Source organism: Glycine soja, chromosome 12 (genome assembly GCF_004193775.1).
Source record: "Glycine soja cultivar W05 chromosome 12, ASM419377v2, whole genome shotgun sequence".
In the NCBI taxonomy this organism is placed as follows: domain Eukaryota; kingdom Viridiplantae; phylum Streptophyta; class Magnoliopsida; order Fabales; family Fabaceae; genus Glycine; species Glycine soja.
In genome coordinates, this window is record NC_041013.1 from 16,219,507 (window position 1) to 16,243,199 (window position 23,693).

The 23,693-nt window shown below is 33.6% G+C and overlaps 1 protein-coding gene across 1 annotated transcript; it reads left to right on the forward strand.

The window, feature by feature from the left end:
* Positions 1-10,613: 10,613 nt before the first annotated feature.
* LOC114379387 (formin-like protein 5) lies at positions 10,614-18,200 on the forward strand. The gene is made up of 7 exons (XM_028338029.1): positions 10,614-11,603; positions 13,234-13,918; positions 13,998-14,784; positions 14,864-15,066; positions 15,534-15,769; positions 16,418-17,282; positions 17,842-18,200. Exons 1-6 carry the CDS (start codon positions 11,442-11,444, stop codon positions 17,264-17,266), a joined length of 2,922 nt encoding a protein of 973 aa, XP_028193830.1. The 5' UTR covers positions 10,614-11,441; the 3' UTR covers positions 17,267-17,282; positions 17,842-18,200.
* The last annotated feature ends 5,493 nt before the right edge of the window (positions 18,201-23,693 follow it).

Here is a 23,693-nt window from a genome sequence, read left to right on the forward strand (position 1 = left end):
GAACAAAAGGATTTTGAAAGTACTTATATTCCGATTGTTTGAGACTAACATGCTAATTTGTCATACCTAGGAGAATGTTGTTAAGATTAGCCTTTTGTTTTTAAATGAAATAGAAATTCATTATGTTTATTATTTGTTTTCTTATCCCTTGCAATGTTGAAATATGCTTTTGAGCTATGTTTAAGAATACCCTCTATAGTGGTTATTAAAAAAAAGTACCTCTAAAGTGATTGGGATTACAGTTGTTCTAGAATTAAGTATTATTCTAAATTGATACTTCTGGTTTTAAGTATTAACTACAAAATATAAAATGTTTAAAAATTATATTATTGTTCTATGATATTTTTAGAAGATAAAAATAATTTATCTAAATAAAATTCAATGTCAAATTTTCTTGAAAATTTCTTAGATATATAGATATCTAATAAATAAACCAAATAAAATCATCAACGACAGAGGAGCCCAATGATGAAAATTCAAACAAAGAAATCACGCGAGTGTTAATGAAAGAGAGAGAGAGAGAGAGATTTCAAAAACAATCCTTGGTATAAGACTTTGAAGTAATCTCACTTCTTCGAACTTTTGGAATTACAAAGTCTCTCCTTGCCCATAACAAGGTCATTTACTTTTCTTAAATGTTTTAATAAATATAAGTAGAATTTTCAAATTGTCTCATTATGGTAGAAGTGATTGATTATGTCTCATCTAATCTATTATTTAAACATTATAAATATAAGTAAATTATTCAAATTGTTTCATTATGATATAAGTGATTATTTAGTCTCATATAATTTATTATTTATTTTTAAGTAAAATAATTATACACATAAATCCTTTTTAAAAATGCATATAGACAACAAATGTGATTTGTGTGTATGCACAGATAACTTGTTAGTTACATCATAAAAAAAAAATCAAAACAACAACTAAAAACTTTACAATTATGAAATCAAATGAATAAAATTGTACATGTCAAATGAGTCATTATATCACCATGATGTTATATAATTGTCATGGTAGCACTTTTATTAAGTGGTAGATTGGTTCATTAGAGTGAAATAGAAAAAATGGAAAGAAAAATAAATATTTAAATTAAAGGAATAATAAAAATGTGAGATTCACACAAATTTTTTATAATTTTTTATTTGAATTCAATCAAACCATAGATTAAATTGTATAATTACAATTGGAATTTAGAGTCTAAATTTGTAGAATAAGTCATTAATTTAACAATGACAAAATATTTTCAAATTATCAAGTGTAAGTTTTAATGTTAGAAAACTTGTCCCCCTAAGACCGTGAGTATTTCACTCAGTTAATTAATAGAGAGACAGAGAAAGTGAGGTGATGAAAATATCCGAAATCTAAAGAGAAGATAGTACATGACACACAAAAAAAAAGTCTTCCCTGCACACATAGACAAATAACAAAAAAAAAATATTTTCTTTTATTTTCGATAATGATAATCATAATATTCTATTTATTATTCATCCAAAAAAAAAACATGTGGATGCAAAGTTAAAATAGAAGAGAAGATTACCAAAGTCGTAGCATCGCCATTCCAGGGAAAAAATTGAATTCAATCTAAAACCCCCATCACAATTCCAATTCCAAAAGAATTTTGATTGAATAGGGTGTTTCTGATTTTAAAACACACTCACAAAAATCATTAATAAAAGTTAGGTTTCTTAATTTCTTCTTATTATTAGATCTTTGGTTTTGGATCCACACAATAACCATGGACAGCATAATGAGCAAGCTCCGCAACCTCGATGCATACCTAAAATCAATGAGCATTTCTACAGTCGCATGCTCTTCGACGATGTCATCACGCTTGCTTCCTCCATTCTCGTGCTCTTCTCTTCTACTCCAAGCTCCGTACGACACCTCTTCCAGCGTTATAGGAATAACAAATTCAACCTCTTATTACCAATATACACAAGTAATTATTTTATTTAAAATTAATGTTATCAGGATTCATATATCCCTATTAATTACTTTTGATACAAAATACTATATTGTAAAGATATGCATCTCTGTATCAGTTGGTGATAATTCTTTCATGTAAGAGTATAATGTAACATGTAATATGAAGCCTATCTTAGATGCGATATTTAAATATGATTATTTTAGATTACATGAGTAATTTCCTAAAAAACATGAATAATTGGTTTATCATTGTAAAATAGTTTCATGATGATCTTTTAAATGTAAAGACATTTAGTTCCCTAAATTATTTGTGAACATAATTAAATTTTTTTTGTATTAATATATAAAAGTCATTCTAAAACATGCATAGAGATGAATGCAATCCAACCTTATGTGTTGACTTATTGTACTTTTACAATAATAAAATATTGTTGCGAAAATAAATTTCATATTTTATTTATTCTATATATATATATATATATATATATATATATATATATATATATATATATATATATATATATATATTGTCTACTAGAGTTTAGAATAATAATTTATTATAATATAAATAGCCTAAGATTATAATTTTATGACATTCAATTTAATTATATTTAAAATTAGTTTTAAATTTAAAATTAGACAAAAAAATATATAAAAATATATTACAAAATAATAACCATGTCAGTAGATTGGGATGAAGACTAAACAAGTATGCATGATCTCATACAAAGTCGTGGATTGACACAAAAAATTTATCGTCGTCCAGAAGTAGGGACGGGGATTGCCAAGAATGAGGAGTAACATACAATTTTATGATGTTCTATTGTCATGTTTATCATAACCATCATTTATACATACATTTAAAAAAATATATAAACATAAGATTAAATACTTTTTTATTTTTATTTTTTATTTTTTGGGTTTAATTTTGTTTTCTAAATTTAAAAAAAATACTTTGGTTTGTTCTCATATTTTTATTAAATCATTTATCATATGACATTGCCAAGTTGATGCTCCAAATTAGTTTTATAATTGTTCTTCAATATATGTATTGTGAATGCATTTTAATATGTTAACAATTTTAAATTTTTACTTCATAGTTTAGTCTTTTGTAAATAATATACTAACAACAGAAAAACAATATATCTAACAACAATAACCTCAATAAAATTAAATATGTATTTCATTATTTATAAAATTCTAAAACATGAGTAACCATGAATATCATCCAAACTAAATAGACAACATTATTTTATAAAATATATTATATATTTCAATCTTATTAATTTTGGTTCTCAATTATTAAGTTTTACACCATTATAACTAAATGTATACAATTATATTATACATTTAATTTTGCAGTTTACCCATGCGTCTGCACGAATACCATATTAGTAATATAATAAGTGAAATTGAACATCATGCTTATGTTGAGCAAGAGGCTTCATTAATGTTGAGTCTAGCAACATCCAAGTCACATTGTATCTTACAAAACAATTATATCTCTACGGTTTTGATTGTTAACAAAGTATAAATTCCATAACCTTTCATTATTAAGCTACAAATTATTTTATCTCTATGAGATACAAGTAGAAGAGCATGAACAAAAAGGTAGTGGACGAAAAGCAAAGTATCAGTTAATGGACGATACTACTTCAGCCTCCAGCCCTTAGAAAATAAGCGCTCTCGCACTTGACTCATGGAACAAAAGCAATGGAATAGTTACTTGATCCCGAAGTACTGAAAACAATTACAAGAAAAGTAACGCCCATACGTTGAATAAGGAACACGTGCCACAACGCACAAAAGAGAAGATATAAATTGTCTTGTCTTGACATTCTTAATTCCTTTTGTCTTATGTTGTTAACGTTTCTTTTCATTTATATGATGAAAGTTTTTTCTGAACACTAGGCGACACTATCAAAATGTACTTCTTTGACCACATGCCACATAACGCGTTTGTGGCCCCCATTCCCTCTCACTGCATAGTAGCAACCTTGTGTCAAGTGCCAAAGCTATTAGACAATGGCTAGCTAGGATCTCTCAATGGATTAAAGCACTGAAGTCTATATAAAACTTGAAGATGTTCATGTTAAAAAAGTTGAATTACAAGAGAAAATACTTAGACAAAACGAACAAGTACTATAACGTTCTAAGTCCAATGGACGAAAGAAACTTGAACGAATTTAGTGAATCTTAGCTTTGCTAAGTTAGTGAGTTTCATAGTATTCAAGCTTATTGTGTAAACACTCTATGAGTGATAAGAAGACATTCTCTTTCAAACATCTATTGTTTGTGAAAACCAGGAATGACTCGGTGACAAAGAATACTTGGATCTTAATCTCAGGGGAAGATTAAGTGTAATGCCAGAAGTGTCCTAAAAAGTACTCTTTGTAATCAAAAGTTGCATAGAGAATACTTGATTGTAATCAAAGATTTGATTAGTGTAACCCTTTAAGGTTTAAAGAAGAATTGGATGTAGTCCAAGAGTTAGGGTGAACTAGTATAAAACTAGTTTTATACTAGTTTTCATTACTGCTTCTATATAACTAGTTTTTTTTTTTCCTTATTTCACTTCTACACTATCATATCAAAGTTTTGTGAACCAGTTTTCTAAGCGCAAAGTTATTTTGAACCCATTGGGCAAATCCCTTCATCCATTGATATTTTTTTTAGAAAAGTTTTTTATAACTTTCGAAAGACTAAGTTTTTATCCATCACACTATTCAACCCCTCCCTTCTAGTGTGTTTCTGGTACTTCAACCATATTCTTCAAAGTCGAAACTCTATAAATCTTCTCATCTTATTCATCAATAATCTTTTGAATGGGATGGAAACGTCTAAGTATGTATTTGGATCTCTGGTGAAATCTGAGTTCCTTAGCTTGTGTGTTCGCTCCATTATTGTCACAATAGAGGGCAATTAGGTCCACAATGTTAAGAACAATGCCAAGTTTGGTAATGAACTTCCTAATCCAAACAACTTCCTTAGCTCTACGTGAAGCAACTATATACTCATCCTTTGTAGTAGATTCGGCAACTATCTCTTGCTTTGAACTTTTCCAGGTCACAGTTCCACCATTCAAGCAAAACACAAACCTTGACTTCGATCGAAAATAATTTCTATTAGTTTGGGAGCTAGCGTCAGTGTAACTCTTTACAACAAGCTCTTCCTCATAACCATATACCAAGAATGAATCTCTAGTCCTTCTAATCGAGGCCGTACCCGAATCAAATAAACATGAAAATGCAGTAACTAGGAAGTGATCCTAGGTCTTTTCCCAACGAGCAATGACAAACCAAATGTTCATAATATACTTGCGCAGTAACAGTAACGATTGGGGGGGTTTGTTTGTTTTGTGATTAAAGAGCAGAACAAGTAAACTGGAATTTGAAACTACTAATATTAAAAACGGGTTGTTTCCTCTGATTCAGAAGCCATTCTCTTATCCTAGGTTATGGAGAATTCGTCCCTAACAGTCAACCACTTAATCCAACCCTATTTCAATTTACTAAGCGAAAATCAACTTAGGGTTATCAATACGTGATTAGGCACCACATACACCAGTTACCCCTTCGTCCATTAAGCATGAACGCAAGTTAGGCTCAGAGGCAATTAATCGAACACGAAGCATGCACTGATTAATGTTCACGAATTTGGGATAACTGGTGAAGGGAAAACTGCCAGGAAACCACATTACAAACGAAACCTCAAAGAGAGTTGGGCTTCGTCCTCAAAAGGAAACAACACCAGAAAAACTAGCCTTCCATAGATTCAAACAGAAAACGCAAATGAAACATGAAGCAGAAACGTAAATGAACAGAAACGTAAATGAACATAAATGTAAATGAGAGTAGAAGAAGAAGCAAGAACGAAATTGTAATTAGAAGCAGAAAACGTAAAATTGCATTACGTGAACAGTAGCATCAAAGCAGAAAACGTAAAACCCTAAAACAAAAGCTCTGAATAATGAATAGCATAACAGAATAGCCTTGCACGAATCCCAAGGCTGCTATTTAAAAAGAGTCACACAAAGTCACTGGGCCCTATTACAATACTCTGGCCCAAAACGAAATAAACACTGAACAACATAAAATAAAATTGCGAAATTTCCTAATTAGAAATTAACTAAGGTAAACGCTGCTTTATTTGCCCTCTTCAAGTCCATAACCAAAATCCGGATTAAGCCCAATGTTTCATTAATTCCTGAAATTAGATTAAAAACATCAAATTAGCTAAATGAGCCCAAATAATAAAACTGCCTGATTAATTGACAATTAAGACCAATCAGTAATTAAAATGGTGCAAAAAAGGGTTTAGAAAATAGAAGAAAATGATGGCACATCACCTTCGCAAGTACTTTATAATGTTCTTGACAACAATCCGGCGACTTTCATTGGGATCATATTGGTATCTACTCATCATGCTAAAAGCATATGCGACATTTGGTAGAGTACACGTCATTGCATACATGATAGATCCTATTGCCGAAGCATATGGAATTTTACTCATGTGTTTCCTCTCATTTGATGTAGTAGGGCATTATCCCTTGGACAGGTATACACCATGTGACATAGGCAAGAAACTCTTCTTTGGATCATGCATACTAAGGCGCCTAAGCACTTTGTGTCAATATATGTACTCTCACTAAGGCCAACCAGTCTCAATAATCTATCTCTATAGATCCTAATTCCTAGCACATATGATTCTTCACCTAAGTCTTTCATCAAGAAATAACTCCACAACCATGTCTCAATATGTTGTAGTGACGGGATGTCATTTTTGACAGGTAGTATGTGATCAACATATGAAACTAGAAAAATGATTTTACTCTCACTACTAACCTTCTTGTAGACACAGGGCTCGTCTTTATTCTTGATGAATTTAAATTGTCCTACAATCTCATCAAAATTAAGATTCCAACTTCTTGAAGCTTGTTTTAATCCATAAATGAATCTTTGCAAATTGCATACCTTCCCAGCTTCCTTCCACTAAGCAAAACCCTCGGGTTATGTTATGTACACATCCTTAAGAAGATTCCTATTAAGGAATGTAGTCTTGACATCCATCTACAAGACCTAGTCATGGTACACAACAACAACAAAAAGAATCCAAAGAAATTTAAGCATCGCAAATGGTGAGAAGGTTTCATCATAGTCTATACCATGAACTTGCTTGAAACCTTTTGCCACTAGTCGTGCCTTAAAGGCATTCACCTTTACCATCCATGTTAGTTTTCTTCTTAAAGACCACTTACACCCTATGAGGTTTTACCCCTTAAGGTGAATCAACCAACGTCCAAACTTGGTTAATGTATATGGACTCCATCTCAGATCCCACAACCTTAAGTCACTTCTCATATCCAGGCCCAATAATGATCTCCTAGTAAGTCACATTTTTATCTTGATCCATGAGCAACACATCACCTTTCTAGTTGAGCAGATGCCCATACCCCTCATGTTGGTCACATGGCATATTCGACCTACACAATTATTGTGCTACTTGAACTGTAGTCTGATAGATAATTGTTGTGCATGCTTAATTTTTGTACTAAATTTGCACAACAATTATCTTAATTTTTTCATTTATTGCTTAGTTTGATTTCAATAAGTTAGAATTTTGTGTCTTTTAGATTTTTAGCTTATTAAAGTCTATTTCAGTAAAATTTTAGTTTTAGTTGTGTTTTGTAGAGTTTTGGTTCATCAACAAAGAAGGAAGAGTTTTTTGGTTGATGAAGAAGCGTGCTTAGCGCGCAAAACGAGCTTGGTGCGTATGAGGTGGCTTGGAAGGCCATGTGGCAAACATTTAGAGGCTCTTGGGAGGAGATCTGAAGTTTGGTGCGCGCTTAGCTAATTGTTCCCATTGCCACTAGTTTGGGTTAAGTGCACATCTCGAGCTTAGTGGGTAGTCACTTAAACCAATGTTATTTTTGTGTGTGCACACAGCGTGGGTTCTAGGCTAAGCATGCAAACCTTTTTGAGAGAAAATGCCAGTGTAGCATTTTTGAAAAAAACCCTTTAAAAAGGAGGAATTTTTAGGGCTCTAGTATTCAGAGGGTTTTAGAGACAAGAACATATGTTCTTCCTTGTTCATTGTCTTCTTCTTCTTCTTGTATTCTCTTCTTATTTTAGGTCTCTCGTGGCTATGAGAGACTAACTTTTCCATTGTTGGGGGCTTGGATACCAAAAACTTTGTGATGTAACTATTTTTATTATCCTTTTAATGTTATCTCAATATTAGTGCTTCCTTTCTATGCTTATTGCCTTGTTTATAGTTTGATTACCCATGTACATGTATGTTGTAGTGTAGTGATCATTTGGAAATGTCTTTCACTAAGAATTGAAAAGGGATTCTAGTTAACTCATATCTAGGGATAGAATGGTGTTGATTAGTCTTTTATAAACCTTTGCACTTAATCACATAACTTGGTTTTACTTACTAAGGAATTAGGAGTGTAATCAAGTGATTTAGAATCTTTCACATGAGGGATTATAGTAGAGTAAATTAGTAGGTTAAGGTAATAGATGGAATAACATTGATTGGTGAAAAATCATTATTGTTACATCAAGAGTTCATTTGGTAAGCCAAACACCCAACATTCTTACAAAATCTGCACTAAATCTTAATCTTAGGTTTTAAATTTTTGTTTTATCCTAAAAATCAATCAACTCTTTTTATTCCATTGCTTAGAACTTGGTTCACACGAACAACTGAGCACAAGCAACGTTCTTGTGGATATGACACTCGGTCTTACCGTTTATTACTACTTGGACAATTTGGTTCACTTGTTAATCAGTTAACACTGATCCATAATACTTTGTGGCATCGGTTCTTGTTCCATTACCGATGGATCGATAATTTATGTCGCTTGGATTTCTCCAATCTCTACATTCCTCCCATTGGCTCCATTGTAGTTGTATTCCTTCTCAAGGAATACTCTGGTCCTAGCTACAAATACTTTGTCCTCGGAGGTATTTCCTTTTCTTAGATGTTGCTTAGATTTAAAGATGTTATTTGTAAATTAGGGATTTATTTTCTCTTTAAAGATTATGATGCTAAATCTATATATAAAGGTTCTTGAGATGAAAGAACCACTCAGCCTAAAGAAGGGGCACCTTAAGTGAAAAAGGAAGGGTCATATGTGAAGAGGGGGGCGCGGGGGAGGGGGGGGGGTTACCAAGTTTGTCGATAAGGTTGTGGATGTAGGGATGAGAGTCCAAACCACATTAAAAAAAAAGGTTGTGAATCTAAGCATAAGGAGTCAAACTACGTTAACAACATATGGATATAGGTATAAGGAGTTGAACCACGCTAAATAAATTTGTGATCTTTTCTTTTTCTTATGGTATTGTCCTTTTATTTTATCATGTGTTCTTTTTTATCCTTATACCTAATGAAGATGCCTGTGTGTTCTTTTACAATTCACTATATTTCTATTCTCACAACCAAATAGAATGGAAAAAATGTCTTCCATAAATGAGATCCGCATTACCTAGAATAATAAAAAGACCTAAATACCCTCTCACTAAACTAACTTGACATGACTTTCATTTTAATGAATTTCAGTTCTAGAAATCAAACCCTACATTTTATAGAAATACATTTAAAATATTTTTTCTACTCGTATCAAATCCTCCTACTCATCCTCTTCTAAAATTATATATATTTTAACATTAACATATTGATAGTAAAACAAATTTACTGAAATAATAATAACTCACTTAGCATGATATTATATTTTATTTAATATTATTTTTAAATATATAATAAGTTATATCTTAATTTTATTTAATTTTAAAATATCATTATATACAACATTAAATTTCATATATTATGTTAATAAATTAAATTTACTCAATTTCGTTTTGTACTTTATTAAATTTTGTGGTATCAAATTTGAGGAATGATATATAAACAGTCTTATATGTCAAACATTTCATCAATATTTATCATTTATTTTTATCAAAGATGAAGATTGAGTTTGAATAGATCTTCTTGTAATGGCCTTGCTTCGTAGCAGCAAAGGAGTCAGAAATGAAGGGTTGAGTCACAGCAGAGGCGACAATGGAAGAAACCAAAGATGAGGAGGTTGAATTTGTGAAGGACTTTCTTGGGATGGTGTTACTCAACAACGTAGGTGGCCTGGTCGTCGGTGCACTGCAATCGAAGCTGCGACCCTATTTGGATCGAAGAGTTTCAAATTAACAAAGAAAGAAACATATATAGAGAAAATGTATGTAGAATGATCCAGTATTGGTCACCCACAATGTAAAGGGTGGGAAGGAACACACTTAGCAAACGATAGGAAGGAGCACACTGTGTTTTCTTTCTTTAGAAATTATAATAATGTGTTGTTACTATATTTTTATGATTATGTGTTTTTACTATAATGACTAATTAATTAATCGTGAGTATGGTTGTTATAATAGTTAATCAGTTATAGATCACAATTTGTTAAAAATTAGAAATTTATAAAATCTATAACTAGAAATGGAATCAAACCATAAAAAATGAAATTTATAATTTTTTGTAATCAGAAATTCGCTAACATTTATCAGAATGCCAATGAACCAAAACCAACGTCAACAAACACACCATTATTTCTTGGTGTTATTCTTCAATTTTCAAATTTAATGATTAATATATATAGTTTTTCAAATGTTATATGATTTCCTTTTCTCAGTCCAAATAAAAATGTGGATTTCCTTTTCATCAGTGTTAGAATGAGAAAACTCAAAGCAAGACATTTTGAAAGTGGCAGCTTGGCAACGACGGAATCCATCATCCATCCAGAATCTTTTCTCCTGGGACTGTTCTTTTACGCGTAGGGTTCTTCTGTCTGGCGCCAAGAAACTTCCTTTTCCTTAACATCATCAACTCTCTCTCATTCCTTCTTTTTACTATAAGTCTTTGCTTTTGGTCTCTTTTTTACCATTTATGACACACGTTCTTCACACAGAAAAAAAAAAAAAAAAATTGTCGCAATCAACATATCATGGTCAACAACGCCAAAAGTTGTCCCGTTTGAGTTCCTTATCTTGGATCCTGCAAGAAGCAAAGACCCTTTTCTTGAATCTTTATTTGGAGCTCTGGTTTCTGTTTCTTTGCACTTGCAGGGTGGTTTAGTGATTTTGATGCTTCAACACCTACCCAAGTTTTTGTTTTTGTTTGGAGTTGCGTTTTTGATCGATTCTTGTGGTGGGGTTTGGCTGGACTTGATCTGATTCGACAAAAAGGTGTAAGCTTTGGATTGGGGCAACGTTCTTTTGGGGTTTTATTTTGTTCTTTTTGTTTGATCTTGAAGTTTTGATTTTTGGTGCAAACCCTTGGTTGGTCTTGCGGGATGCAACTCTGAAAGGTACTGGTTTTGGTGTTATGAGAAGCAATTGAAGTGGGTTGGAGGTGAATAGTGAAAAGAAAGTTTTTTTTTCCTGATGGGTGTTTGTAGGTGATGAAGGGATTGAATGGGGTTTAGGCCTTTGGTGAAATGAGAAGCATATCAAGCACTTGGAATGGGGATTCAAAAATATATGGTTAACATAAAGGTTAGGTTTGCGGTTCTTTTGGTTCTTCTTCTTGTAGCAGCAGTCAGCCCTTCGGAAAAGAAGCAAACAGAAGATGATTTGGTTAGGGAGTTACTTGATCCAGCATCTGGATTGTTAGATGAGCATACGGTAAGGGTCCCTTTACTAACTGTTTGAATTTTGTAGGTTTCTTATATATATATATATATATATTTGGTTGTGTTTTTGTTCAATTATTAAAAGACCAAAAAGTGAAGATAGTATAGGAACTCAGAAATTTTGGTTTCTTACATTGGTTGGGGTGTTTGCATTTTCTTTAAAGGTTGGTGTGAATGCTGTGTTTCACTGTTTCTTTCATATCTTGATTGTCTTAGCCTGTCATTTCTTTCATTTGACAATCCCAGTTCCAATAATGCTGTAAGCTGTTAAGCCCAGATATCCTGTAGCTCATTTGCTTCTGCTTCAGAATTCTTAACTCCTAAGCAAATGGCTAATGGTAGTATCTGGTTAATCTGACATTTGTTTTTGCCTCACATAGAGGTTGATAGCTCACATAGAGGTAACTAATTAGACAATGATTTCACCTTCACATAGAGGTAGCCAACATGGTTGCCTAAATCCATGATTCCCTGATGAAGTGGGATATAAAATTTAGGGAAATATGTGTTTTCGGGTCCCTCAATTGTGGTCAAAATTGGTCTTAGTCTTTATACTTTAAAAACGATGATATTGATCCTTGTATTTTTTATAATTGTTGAATTTTGTCCCTCAACTAAGTATCCTAAGTTCCATAATGAGGGACGAAATTCATCAATTATAAAAAATACGAGTACCAAATTCTTTGTAGTATTGGGACTAAGACCAATTTTGACTGAAAATTGAGGAACCTAAAATTTATTTTTCCCTAAAAATAAGATCCATTGAATGATATTTGGCCTAGAGCAAGTAGAAATTGTTTTGATATCTGTCAACTTTTTGTGTGGACTACGAAGCTCGAAACTGTCGGTGATATTGATTACATAGAGACATCTTAGTTAGATCATATCCAAGTATTTACTGTTTTACTATCCATTTGGAAAAGTTTTATTAGTTAGCACTTTTGGTCAGAATTTAGGGCAGCATGATAACTAGAAGAGGATGATCCTATTTCTATGGTTATCTTCTGCACAACTCTTTTCATGTGGAAAGTGCTTAAGAAAAGAGGGAGGACTAGAGCCCTCATTTTACAACCAGTTTCCAGCATGACACTGAGGTCCGATATTGAACAGTGAACTGTGCTTCTTCTTGTTTTGCAATTTTCTGTCATGGACTCTTATCTTTCATCCATCTTAAGGACCACCCGAGATCTTACATTTGCAAGGCTTTAGTTTTAGTATGTTGTGTGATTGCCATAGTATATATACTATATACATTCTAATTCTATGACATGACCAATTAGTTAATACTGTTTTACGCATGCTGTGTTTACGTGAGAAACACACAAACTTGCTCTGAAATTCTGTTACCTTAGACATGATTGCTTGAGCATGCACTCTAATTTATTAGGTGAAGTTTCTAAATTTCCTTTTGTCATCTGACACTAAATTATAGGGACTTTGCTAATTGTCATCTGACATTAAATTATAGGGACTTGATTGTTTTATGATTATTTGTTAGATTTGATAACTTAGAAGGGTTTACATTATGTGCTCCATTGTTGTTAAGAATGGATTGATAGACTCTAAAAGTTAAGTTTCATTTAATGAAAGATGCTGAGGATCATGATTTATGCCTCTCACAGGAATTGTCCGGCAGCACCAATATAATCAGTTCTGAGAATCAACCAATATCACAGCCTGCACAGGAAGAAATACAAAAAATTATCAAGTCTTACTGTTCTCAATTCAAGGAGAACTTTCTTCACTGTTTGAGAAAAAATAATCGTCCATATCCTGTCTCAAGAAAAGAGGATGATTCCAAGATTTGGCATGTCACTTATATGGGACCACTTTTTTCCCGATCCAGTGATCCTGAAAGAAAATTTGGTCGTATTTTGCTCCAGCACATATCAGAACCGCCTAGTCCAGGCCCTGCAGTTGGATCACCTTCACCCAGTTTAACACCATCTCCTGAACCCAGTCTAGCACCATCATCTGAACCTAGTCTGGCCCCATCACCCTTTGCTCCAACGCCTCTAGTTCATAGACCTCTGCATAATTCTTTGCCACCAACATCATTTTTCCCAAAATTGACACCACCAGCAGCTTCAGAAATTTCTGCTCCTCCACCTTCTGACATTAACAAACAGGAAGAGAAGCATAGTAATAAAAAAACAGTTGTTCTCGCTGTAGTTATAACTGCATTAGTGACATTTATAGCTGCAGCAGTGCTCTTTTTATGCTGTACTCGGTATCGTAAGACTGGCCATGTTAGACTAAATGATGATAGACCTCTTCTCAGCTTGAGCATGAGTGACTACTCTGTTGGTATGTATCATATTACCATTCATTCATTCCTTGTTAATAAGTTTTACTAGTCTTGACAAAGTTGAATTTTATCCTACAGGTCCTTCCAGTTATTCTTTTGGAAATTCAATGAAAGGGGAGAAAGTTGGGTTTCAGTCATCAAGTAATAGTTTAGTAGACAATAAGAAGTACTCAGTGCAGGAAAGTCAATCAATAGGAGCTCTTAATGCTGCTGCGGGATCACCATTTGAACTGAAACCTCCTCTCGGGAGGGTTCCCACCATCCCTTCTGGAATGCCTCCTTTAAAACCTCCTCCAGGCAGGCTAAACCCTCTTCCTCCTGAGCCACCTTCATTTAGGCCTTCTGGTGATGCTGCTCCAGCTGCTACTGCCGCTGTTGCTGCAGCTTCTCCTGCCCCTCAACAGCCTGCTATTAGTAGCACTCCACCACCACCCCGACCACCAGCTGGTGCCAAACCTGGCCCACCCCTACCACTACTGCCAGCACTAGCTGGTGCCAGACCTGGTCCTCCTCCACCACCTCCAGCCTCAGTTGGTGCCAAACCTGGTCCTCCACCACCACCCCCAGGACCAGCTGGTGCCAAACCTGGTCCACCTCCTCCACCACCCCCAGCTGGTGCCAAACCTGGTTCTCGTCCACCACCACCTCCTCCTATGAGTGGTGTGGCTCCTCCTCGACCTCCGCCCCCGTTTGGTTCAAAGGTGCAACGTCCCTTAGCTAGTGGATCAAAAGCTACAGTTGAAGCTGGAGTAGAAGGTGAAGCTGATGCTCCCAAAGCCAAGCTAAAGCCCTTCTTCTGGGATAAGGTTCAAGCAAACCCAGATCAATCAATGGTTTGGAATCAAATCAAATCAGGATCATTCCAGTAAGGAAGAAATTCCAAATCTCTTTTGTTTATCAAAAATATCTATCGTTAGTATTATCAAATGATATACATTTAACAGGTTTAACGAAGAGATGATAGAGACGCTTTTTGGCTATAATGCCGTGGATAAGAACAATGGTCAAAAACAGAAACAGTCTTCCTCCCAAGATCCTTCACCACTGTTTATCCAGATCATTGACAAAAAGAAAGCACAAAATTTATTGATTCTGTTGCGAGCATTGAATGTGACAATGGAAGAAGTTTGTGATGCACTTTATGAAGGTGCTTTCTCGATCCTTCAATTTTCCTCAAAGATTGCTGATAACTTCAATAATAATATTAGGTTCTTCTAGGAAAACGCATTATCTATGACAGATTTGTGGTTGCCCTAAAAAATTGTAGACTTACAGTATAATATGGACTCTTTCAAACTATCGTCATGTCTTTGCTGTTGAGGGGATAGATTGCTGTGGTGTTGTTGATAGGTTTGAATGCTGTTTAAAATTATTTTTGATCATAATGTTTAAAAACCGGGGAAGATAGATTGTGGTAGTCCTGTCCTGGCTATGCTGTTGAGATGATTATTTCTGTAACCAGTGGATTGATTGCTTTGAACTTTACTTGATTGATCATGATGAAATTTATTTATCAGGAATGATAATATATTGAAGTTTAAAAGAGAAATTGTTTAGTTGTCTTGTTCCACTTGTATGAAAGACTTACAATCTGGTTTTGACTGATTACATCAGGACATGAGCTTCCCCCGGAATTCCTTCAAACCTTGCTGAAGATGGCACCGACATCAGATGAAGAACTTAAGCTTAGACTTTTTAGTGGTGATCTATCTCAACTTGGACCTGCTGACCGTTTCCTGAAAGCCATGGTTGACATTCCATTTGCATTTAAGCGAATGGAATTTCTGCTTTTCATGGGCTCACTTAAAGAGGAGCTTGCAACCATTATGGAGTCTTTTGCCATTTTAGAGGTATGCATCATACATGCAGCTGCAGTGCTTATGCTTTTTCCATCACATGATGATTGTGACGTTAAATTTTTTGAGTTCAACTTAATGCCAATTAAAATTGTAACATAGCAAACTGTCAAAAGTTTGGCAGAGTATGTCATTAGTTGCATTAGTAATGCCAAATTGATGCTGTAATTAATGTGCAGAGTTTTGCTTTACGACCAAATTTCATTGTATTTAGATGTTGGTATACCCTTCGCCCTCTCCAAATACAAATTACAAATGCATACAAACAGGGTTAAGGATCATTGAATAATTTATAGAATGTGTTCTTTCATCAGTCAAATAACTACACCATTACTTATTACTCTATTTTATTTTGTATGCATATCCATTTTAAGATATATACATGTAACCTGAATAAATTTATGATTAGTATGTAATTTTATGAGTTTTATTGCAATTAGTGATCAATTTAGTTTTGTGCTATATCAATTAATTTGAAACTATTTGTACATACAAACGAACACAGCAATGTTCTGCAATTGATATCCTCTCATTGTAATTCCTTTGGTTTTAAAATCTCTGCCCTTGCATTTGTTTCTTTTTTATTTCCCTGTTACCTTGAATAAAATCTTATTCTTCTTGCAACTTCATCGGATATGTCAGGTTGCTTGTAAGGAACTAAGAAACAGCCGGCTGTTCCTCAAGCTTCTTGAAGCTGTTCTCAAAACTGGCAACCGAATGAATGATGGAACATTCCGTGGTGGTGCACAAGCATTTAAACTTGATACACTTCTGAAATTATCCGATGTAAAAGGAACAGATGGCAAGACTACACTCTTACATTTTGTTGTTCTAGAGATTATCCGCTCCGAGGGCATAAAAGCCATCCGAAAGGCAAAAGAGAGCCAGAGCTCGTCTAGTATTAAATCAGATGGCCTTCCTGATAGTACCCAAGAAACAGAAGATCACTACCATGAAATTGGTCTTCAGGTGGTTTCACGCTTGAGCAGTGAACTTGAGAATGTGAAAAAAGCAGCAGTTATAGATGCTGACAGCTTAACAGGAACCACTGCCAAACTTGGCTATGGTCTCATAAAAACACGAGACTTGGTAACAAAAACCATGAAGAATGTGGAGGAAGATAGGGGCTTTTGTGAGACGGTGAAAAGTTTTGTGCAGAATGCTGAGGCTGATGTTACAAAGCTGCTGGAAGAGGAGAAGAAAATAATGACTTTGGTGAAGAGCACTGGTGATTATTTCCATGGGAATGCTGGGAAGGATGACGGCATAAGGTTGTTCATAGTAGTACGAGACTTCTTAATAATGGTGGATAAGGTATGCAAGGAGGTGAGAGATACACGGAAGAAGCTGGCAAAAACTCTAAAACAAGAGACTCCTAGAGGAGCATCTTCATCTGAAACACGTCCACCACCTGATTTTCATCAGCGGCTTTTTCCAGCAATTGCTGAAAGGAGGATGGATGACATTAGTTCAGACGACGAGAGTCCATAGATTCAAATTGAAAGTGGTATTGAGACTGTTACCCTTACTAACATGACATTGTATAGCCTAGAGCGTAATTGAAGACTTGGATAGTGTTTGGCCTGGCTTTTCTAGACCCTAAAAACCTACTTTATGTTAAGAACAAGCTTCAATTCTAGTTAAACTTGCTTGATAATTTTTCAATTTCTTAGCTTAGAAGTAACTTGTAATTTAAAAGCTTATTGATAGTGCTCTCTTGGGCATTGGAATTTGGAATATATAAGTAGGAAGAGAAGCACTAAAAATTATAGTAAGTTTACCTTTATAATAACATTTAAGGTCAAAAAATTATTTTTAATTGGTTGATAATGCAAAAGTTTACTCTAAAATGCATGTTTATTATTACTGTTTCTAAAGAGAAGCTAATTTTACATTTTAGGGATTCTGTAGAATTGTGTTTGTCATTGCTTCTCTTTTTAAAAAGAAAAGTCCCAAATAAGCCATGTCAAACTCTATCCACTTATATTAATCTTGTGGGGGATTATGTTATTGATCATCGATATTTCAATTTGAATTCATGGTTCTTTTGGCTTTTACTTTTGCAGAGCGATGGTTACATATGTATTTTCATGAATGGATGGAAGTGGCATGAGTTCTACACTTCTCAAACTAAAATGTCATGTACAGACCTGGCTGGAGCTATCATGAATCAATTCTTATTGCTTCCTCTCATCATTGTTGTGCCCCCCATTGGGAATTAGCTTCATAGTTTGAGACAGCCACTTCTGGAACTATAGTTGTGTAGGGTTTTGATTTTTTGTTTTTCATGATTCTTTATTCAATTTGATATGTTAGTGCATTTATTTAATTGAATGTTGCAGGATGTAGCATGACACTTTTTGTTTTTTTAATGAACATAGAATGCATTTTTAGACATCTAGGAAAAGGATTCATCTTTTGTTAAGTGCGCGTATATGTATCAAATAGAAGTAGTTTTCTGTTTTTATTTTATTTTATTTTTCTAATTTATGATTTTAAACCAAGACTAAATTTTTAAATGATAATTATTGGCTATTTTCTTATATCTTAAACATTATCAAACAAACAGCTAAGTTCTGAAGGTGCACGAGAGAAACAATCTCAATTGCGGAATCTATTTTGCTTAATAATGGAAAAGCAATATAATTGTAGTTATAGCGCAAGTTAGGCTGAATAATCATGTGTGTATTACTTTGTAAGCTCAGAATTATATTAGTAGACTTAAGCTATAGATTGGTGTGGAGGGTTTGAATCACATTAGAAATATTATGGATAATATTACCTCTTTTTCATATCTTTTGTTGGTTTAGCTTTCTATTTTTTTTATAAAAAAAAAACAATTGATGTTTTAGAATTTCAATGTTTAATTAATGTTTTTTTTTCTCAAATATATCTTTTATCAATGCCTATTACTAGGGATACAGTTATTAAATATTAGATTTAAAAGTAATTATAATTTTTTTTATTTTGTTCTAATCACAATTTTGGTTCTTTTATTTTAAAATTGAGACCTTTGATTTTTTTATTTTAAAAATCCATAATTTTGATTCTTTTATTTTAAAATAATAACATTTAGTCTTCCTATTTTAGAAAATTTATAATTTTAGTTAAATTCTAAATTTTATTTGTATTTTATTTCTTTTGTTATGGTCTAATTGAATCATAAATCTAAGAAATCATTTAATTAATTATAAAGTAAAAATAAAAGAAATAAAATGTAGAAAAAAATTAAATATTTAACCAAAATTACAAATTTTCTTATTGTGGATTTTTTAAAATACAGGAATCAAATGTTTGTATTTTGAAATAGGAGAACCAAAATTACAGGTTTTTTAAAATAAGATGATCAGATGTCTTAATTTTAAAAAAGAGGGATCAAAATTACGAATTGAATAAAATAAAGAGATTAAAATTATATTTAAACCTATATATTAAGGTATCAAATGAGGGTATTTTAGTCTAAGTTTTCTGATTTTTAGTTCTATTAAAACATAAATTACATACCTTAAATATGGCGACGATTGACTTCTAAGAGGAAAGAACGTCATGTTTTGTTGTTAAAACAAGGATACAAGGATTATATTATACCTTGATGCAATGACATATCTCATGTTGGTTATATCCATCCACTTATATGTAGTCACATGAATGAAACAAATATACACGTCAAACTTAATTTTAAAGTTAAGTCATAAAAATCAAAAACATAAATTACATACCTTGGTTAACCCATCAACAAGTAGTGACATCCTTAATTCCTCAAATCTCTCCTTGCCACCAAAGAGCTTCATACACTCATATAAGAATTTCCCAAGTTCTTTAAGCAGATTGGTGCGGACCAACGACCATGAGTCTTCACCCATACCTAATAAACTGACAACCGACTGACATCCACAGTTTCCATCAGCTTTGACATCAACAATGTTATGAATGAAGTCGTGGATAAATGGCTGAAATTGATCCAACATAGGCATGATCGTTCTTGGATTGGGCTGCTCAGAAGATGATGCACTACGCCTCACTGATGAATTGCTATTTTGCACAGAATCAAAAGCATCTACATACTTCCAGTAAGATGGATCGCGCTTTGTTGACCTTAGGTTTCTGTTCATCGGTTTCTTCAGTGCACCTTTTGTGTTAACCTTTGCTAGAGGAGGACACATCGAATTTTGATCAGGGTATGCAATTTTCCGAAGTTTAATCTTCAGAGTAAACTTACCACAAACATCAAGTTTTTCAAATTTTTTGTATATTGTTTCCATTTCTTCCTTGATGCTACTTTAGGCTCAGATAACCCTTGGTCTGAAAAACTGAGTCTCCTCCAGAATATATGGATTGAATCCAGTGGGTTGCAACCAACAACATATTTGGATAGCTCACAAGCACAAGGAAAATCGTGTGTGGTTCTCATCACACAATCATAACTGGAAGGATTCTTGCCAGCATAGTGAACACACTCAAATTCAGCAGCAATCTGATTTAAAGCATACCTTGAAACCATTCCAAGAAGCCTCTTATATAAGAGTTTTTTGAAGACATGTCCAATGACATGTGTACTTGTTTCAAATGATGCTCTAATTTTCGTGTGTTGTAGCGTCATCATGTTGTTCATGGCATCCCAGACACTGCATAAGTCTCCAAGGCTATTTTGTAACACTCTTTTTAAAGCCTAGTGAGCATATTCAATCCTACATTTCAGATTCACAAATAATAATAAACATATACAACAATAAAGTTCCATCAATTCATCAACGTCAATAGAAATAATTGAACAATTTCATACCTGTTTGTTGTTGTGTTACCTACGTGCATCACCTTATTCGTCCATGCGGTAACAAATTTTTCCTTGTGTGGAATTATCCATGTATCCTTGACATAGTCAACAAACATTGGCCAAGGTGAACAAACCATTTCAAACTTCTTCAGCCACTCATCAAACTGCTGCTCCGAAGGACAATCAAGAAAAGTTCCCTAGGCATCCATGACATACTCCCAAGCATTTCTTTGACCAATTAACGATTTACATTTGGTCTTCACATTCTTGTTTATGTGAAAGCTGCACAATAAATTTGTACACTCAGGGAATACAATTTTCACTGCATTCACCAATGTTTGGTCTCTGTCAGTCACAATAACTCCAGGGAGGGCATCACGTCTTAAAAATATACCTCAGAAGCATTATAAAGCCCAAACCACATTATTAAGACGTTCACACTCCAGATATGCAAAACCGGCAGAGAATGTCATCCTATTTGGTGCCACCCCAACAAAATCGAGCAGTGGGAGTCTGTACCTGTTTGTTTTGTAGGTACTGTCTATCAAAAACACCAAATTACATGTGTTGACTAACTTCACTGCATCAGGATGACACCAAAAGATATCACGAACCACGTATTCATCCTTTAATCTGTGCCAATGAATATAATGATCCCTTTCAAGAAGCTTCATTAGATGTTGCATTTTAGTATCACTTCCTCTTATGGAAGAACGGTATGCATTTCTTGTATTGTATATTTGTTTGATGGTCGTACAACTATTGGCATTGTGCTCCTTCAGAATTAACAGAATGTTTCTTAGTTTGACCATTGACTTCGTCATATAAGCAATAAGTGTCTTTTCAGCTTTAGTCAATCGCCCGACATATGGATGTCTAATTAATGACTTGGCCAATTCATGATTGTGAATCTCACACATCAACTTCACCATCCAGCCTTGTCCTCCAACCACTGGCTTGCCACGAAGCTTGAAGGGACACCCACATTTCCTAGTCCCAGTATCACTTCAAACAAATTCTTTCTTCCTACACCTATACTCGCCACTCTTTTCACAGCCAATTAACACAAACGAAGTCCTTCCTCTACTACCAGTGTTTGTGTCAAACCTTATAATCACTGCCACAAATCCATTTTCATGAGCAACGGATCGAGCCCGCCGTAAAACATCCTCTTGGCTGTCAAACACCTACAAACCAATCTAGATAATTTCAGTTTCCTACAACATATTCATTTTATTAAATCACTCACAATCATGAACATTATTACCTACGAAGTATTGAACGCATCTGAACAATCAACATGTGGTTCATTCACACCACATTCTTCTTCATTTTGATAATCCATATTCACTTCTTCAGACATTATACTTTCATACATCCATTGATCTTCATTCATCTTAACAATAAATCAAAAATTTTAACACAGACATACAACACCTAAATGAACTATACATAACATACAAAACTATACATAATAACTCATCATTAGTAAAAAGCTAAAACCCTATATCATTCTACACGTATAAACAATTCAAATAAAAAATGACAATACAAACAAAGTAATAATTAAAAAACAAAATTAAACTTAAATAAAGGTTAAAATTTCAAAAAATATAGCCTCTTACAAATCAAGTTGATCCGCAAAAGACTTACGGATCAAGTTGATCCGCATGTCTTTTACGGATCAAGTTGATCCGTAACAATAAACTTGATCCGCAACTTTAAAATCAACATGCGGATCAAGTTGATCCGTAAATCTTTTACGGATCAAGTTGATCCGCACGATCTACAGTACACCAAAACACACACCCAACTCAAATGCGTACCTCGTATGTCGCCGTCGACCACCACAACACTGAACATTGGTACCTTCACCTTCACTGAATCTAACCTAACCGTTGCCAAGGAACCGAAGAAAATACAGCACCGAAGAGAGAAAAGCGAGAAGAAGAGTGTGCAAAAATGGCTGGTGTGGTTTTTTAAAAAGAAAACACCTTTTAAAAGGAGAAAGAAGGTAGAGCCAGTTTTGCCATTTTTTAAGAATGCTGGGTGCACCAACAATAATGCAAGGTGCACCTAGCAACTCCCTTTAATTTAAATGCAAGACCACCAGGAGATCACCAACACAATGACTGTTGTTTCCTGCACCTCCAAGTTGTTTCTTTCACCCTCTTTGGAATGTTTTTTTAATCTTTCAGATGGGTCATTCAGAAGTAAAAAAAAAAAGGTACATTTCAAAATATAATATTATATTTTGAATTGACTATTTCAGAAATTAAAAAGGTGAAGGAAGAAACAACCACAACGCTCATACAAGTAAAATGAGATCTAGATGAACCAGCATTATGGAGGGATTTTCTTCCTTCATCCAACATTTTTTTCAATACACCCAATAATTAGAGGGAAAAATAAAAAATACCCTTACATATAACCCATATTATATTAAAAATATGTTTCACAAAATAATTTAAAATTAATGATCCATCCAAGTCTCAAACCTATGAGGTTCATACTATTAGCACAACATTCTAACCAACTGAGCTAATAAGCCAATTATGTTGAAAAATAATTAATGTCGATATATATACTACTAAAATTTCAATTGTATATTTAATGCACATATAAGTTTACATAATAAATTTTGTAACAATTAATTTTGATCTAATAATATTTTTTTACATATATAAATTCTAAATATAAGTTTACAGATTCATAATCTGTAAATCTCATATGGATTGTCAATTCATATCGGGCTTACGAATTACGGATTATGAATTTGTAAGCCTCTTACGGATCCGTATGAGTAAGAGGCTTACAAATTGACCATCTGTAAATGATAAAGTTGGAATTTTTTAAAATATGTTCAATATAAAAGAAATTTGTTGGATGTAGAAAGAATAACCCCATTATGGATCCACGTTAGCTAAAGTTTACAAGTTCAGTCCAATCCAACACCATATTTGTTGATATGTTTGTGTTTAATTTGTTTTCTCTTTCAAATCCGATGTAATTCATTTCTACACATGGAATGAGTTGGTATGCCACCTACCAATGAGCACCTAATTTTGTTGTTGTACTCTAAATGTCCATTAGATGACTACATCTATCCAACATTGCTTCCTATGAGGAATCATTAATACATAA

Coding starts and splice junctions, on each gene's coding strand:
- LOC114379387 (XM_028338029.1), top strand. CDS start 11,442: ATGGGGATTCAAAAATATATGGTTAACATAAAGGTTAGGTTTGCGGTT. Junction 15,067..15,533: donor TTGTGATGCACTTTATGAAG/GTGCTTTCTCGA, acceptor TGATTACATCAG/GACATGAGCTTCCCCCGGAA. Junction 15,770..16,417: donor AGTCTTTTGCCATTTTAGAG/GTATGCATCATA, acceptor CGGATATGTCAG/GTTGCTTGTAAGGAACTAAG.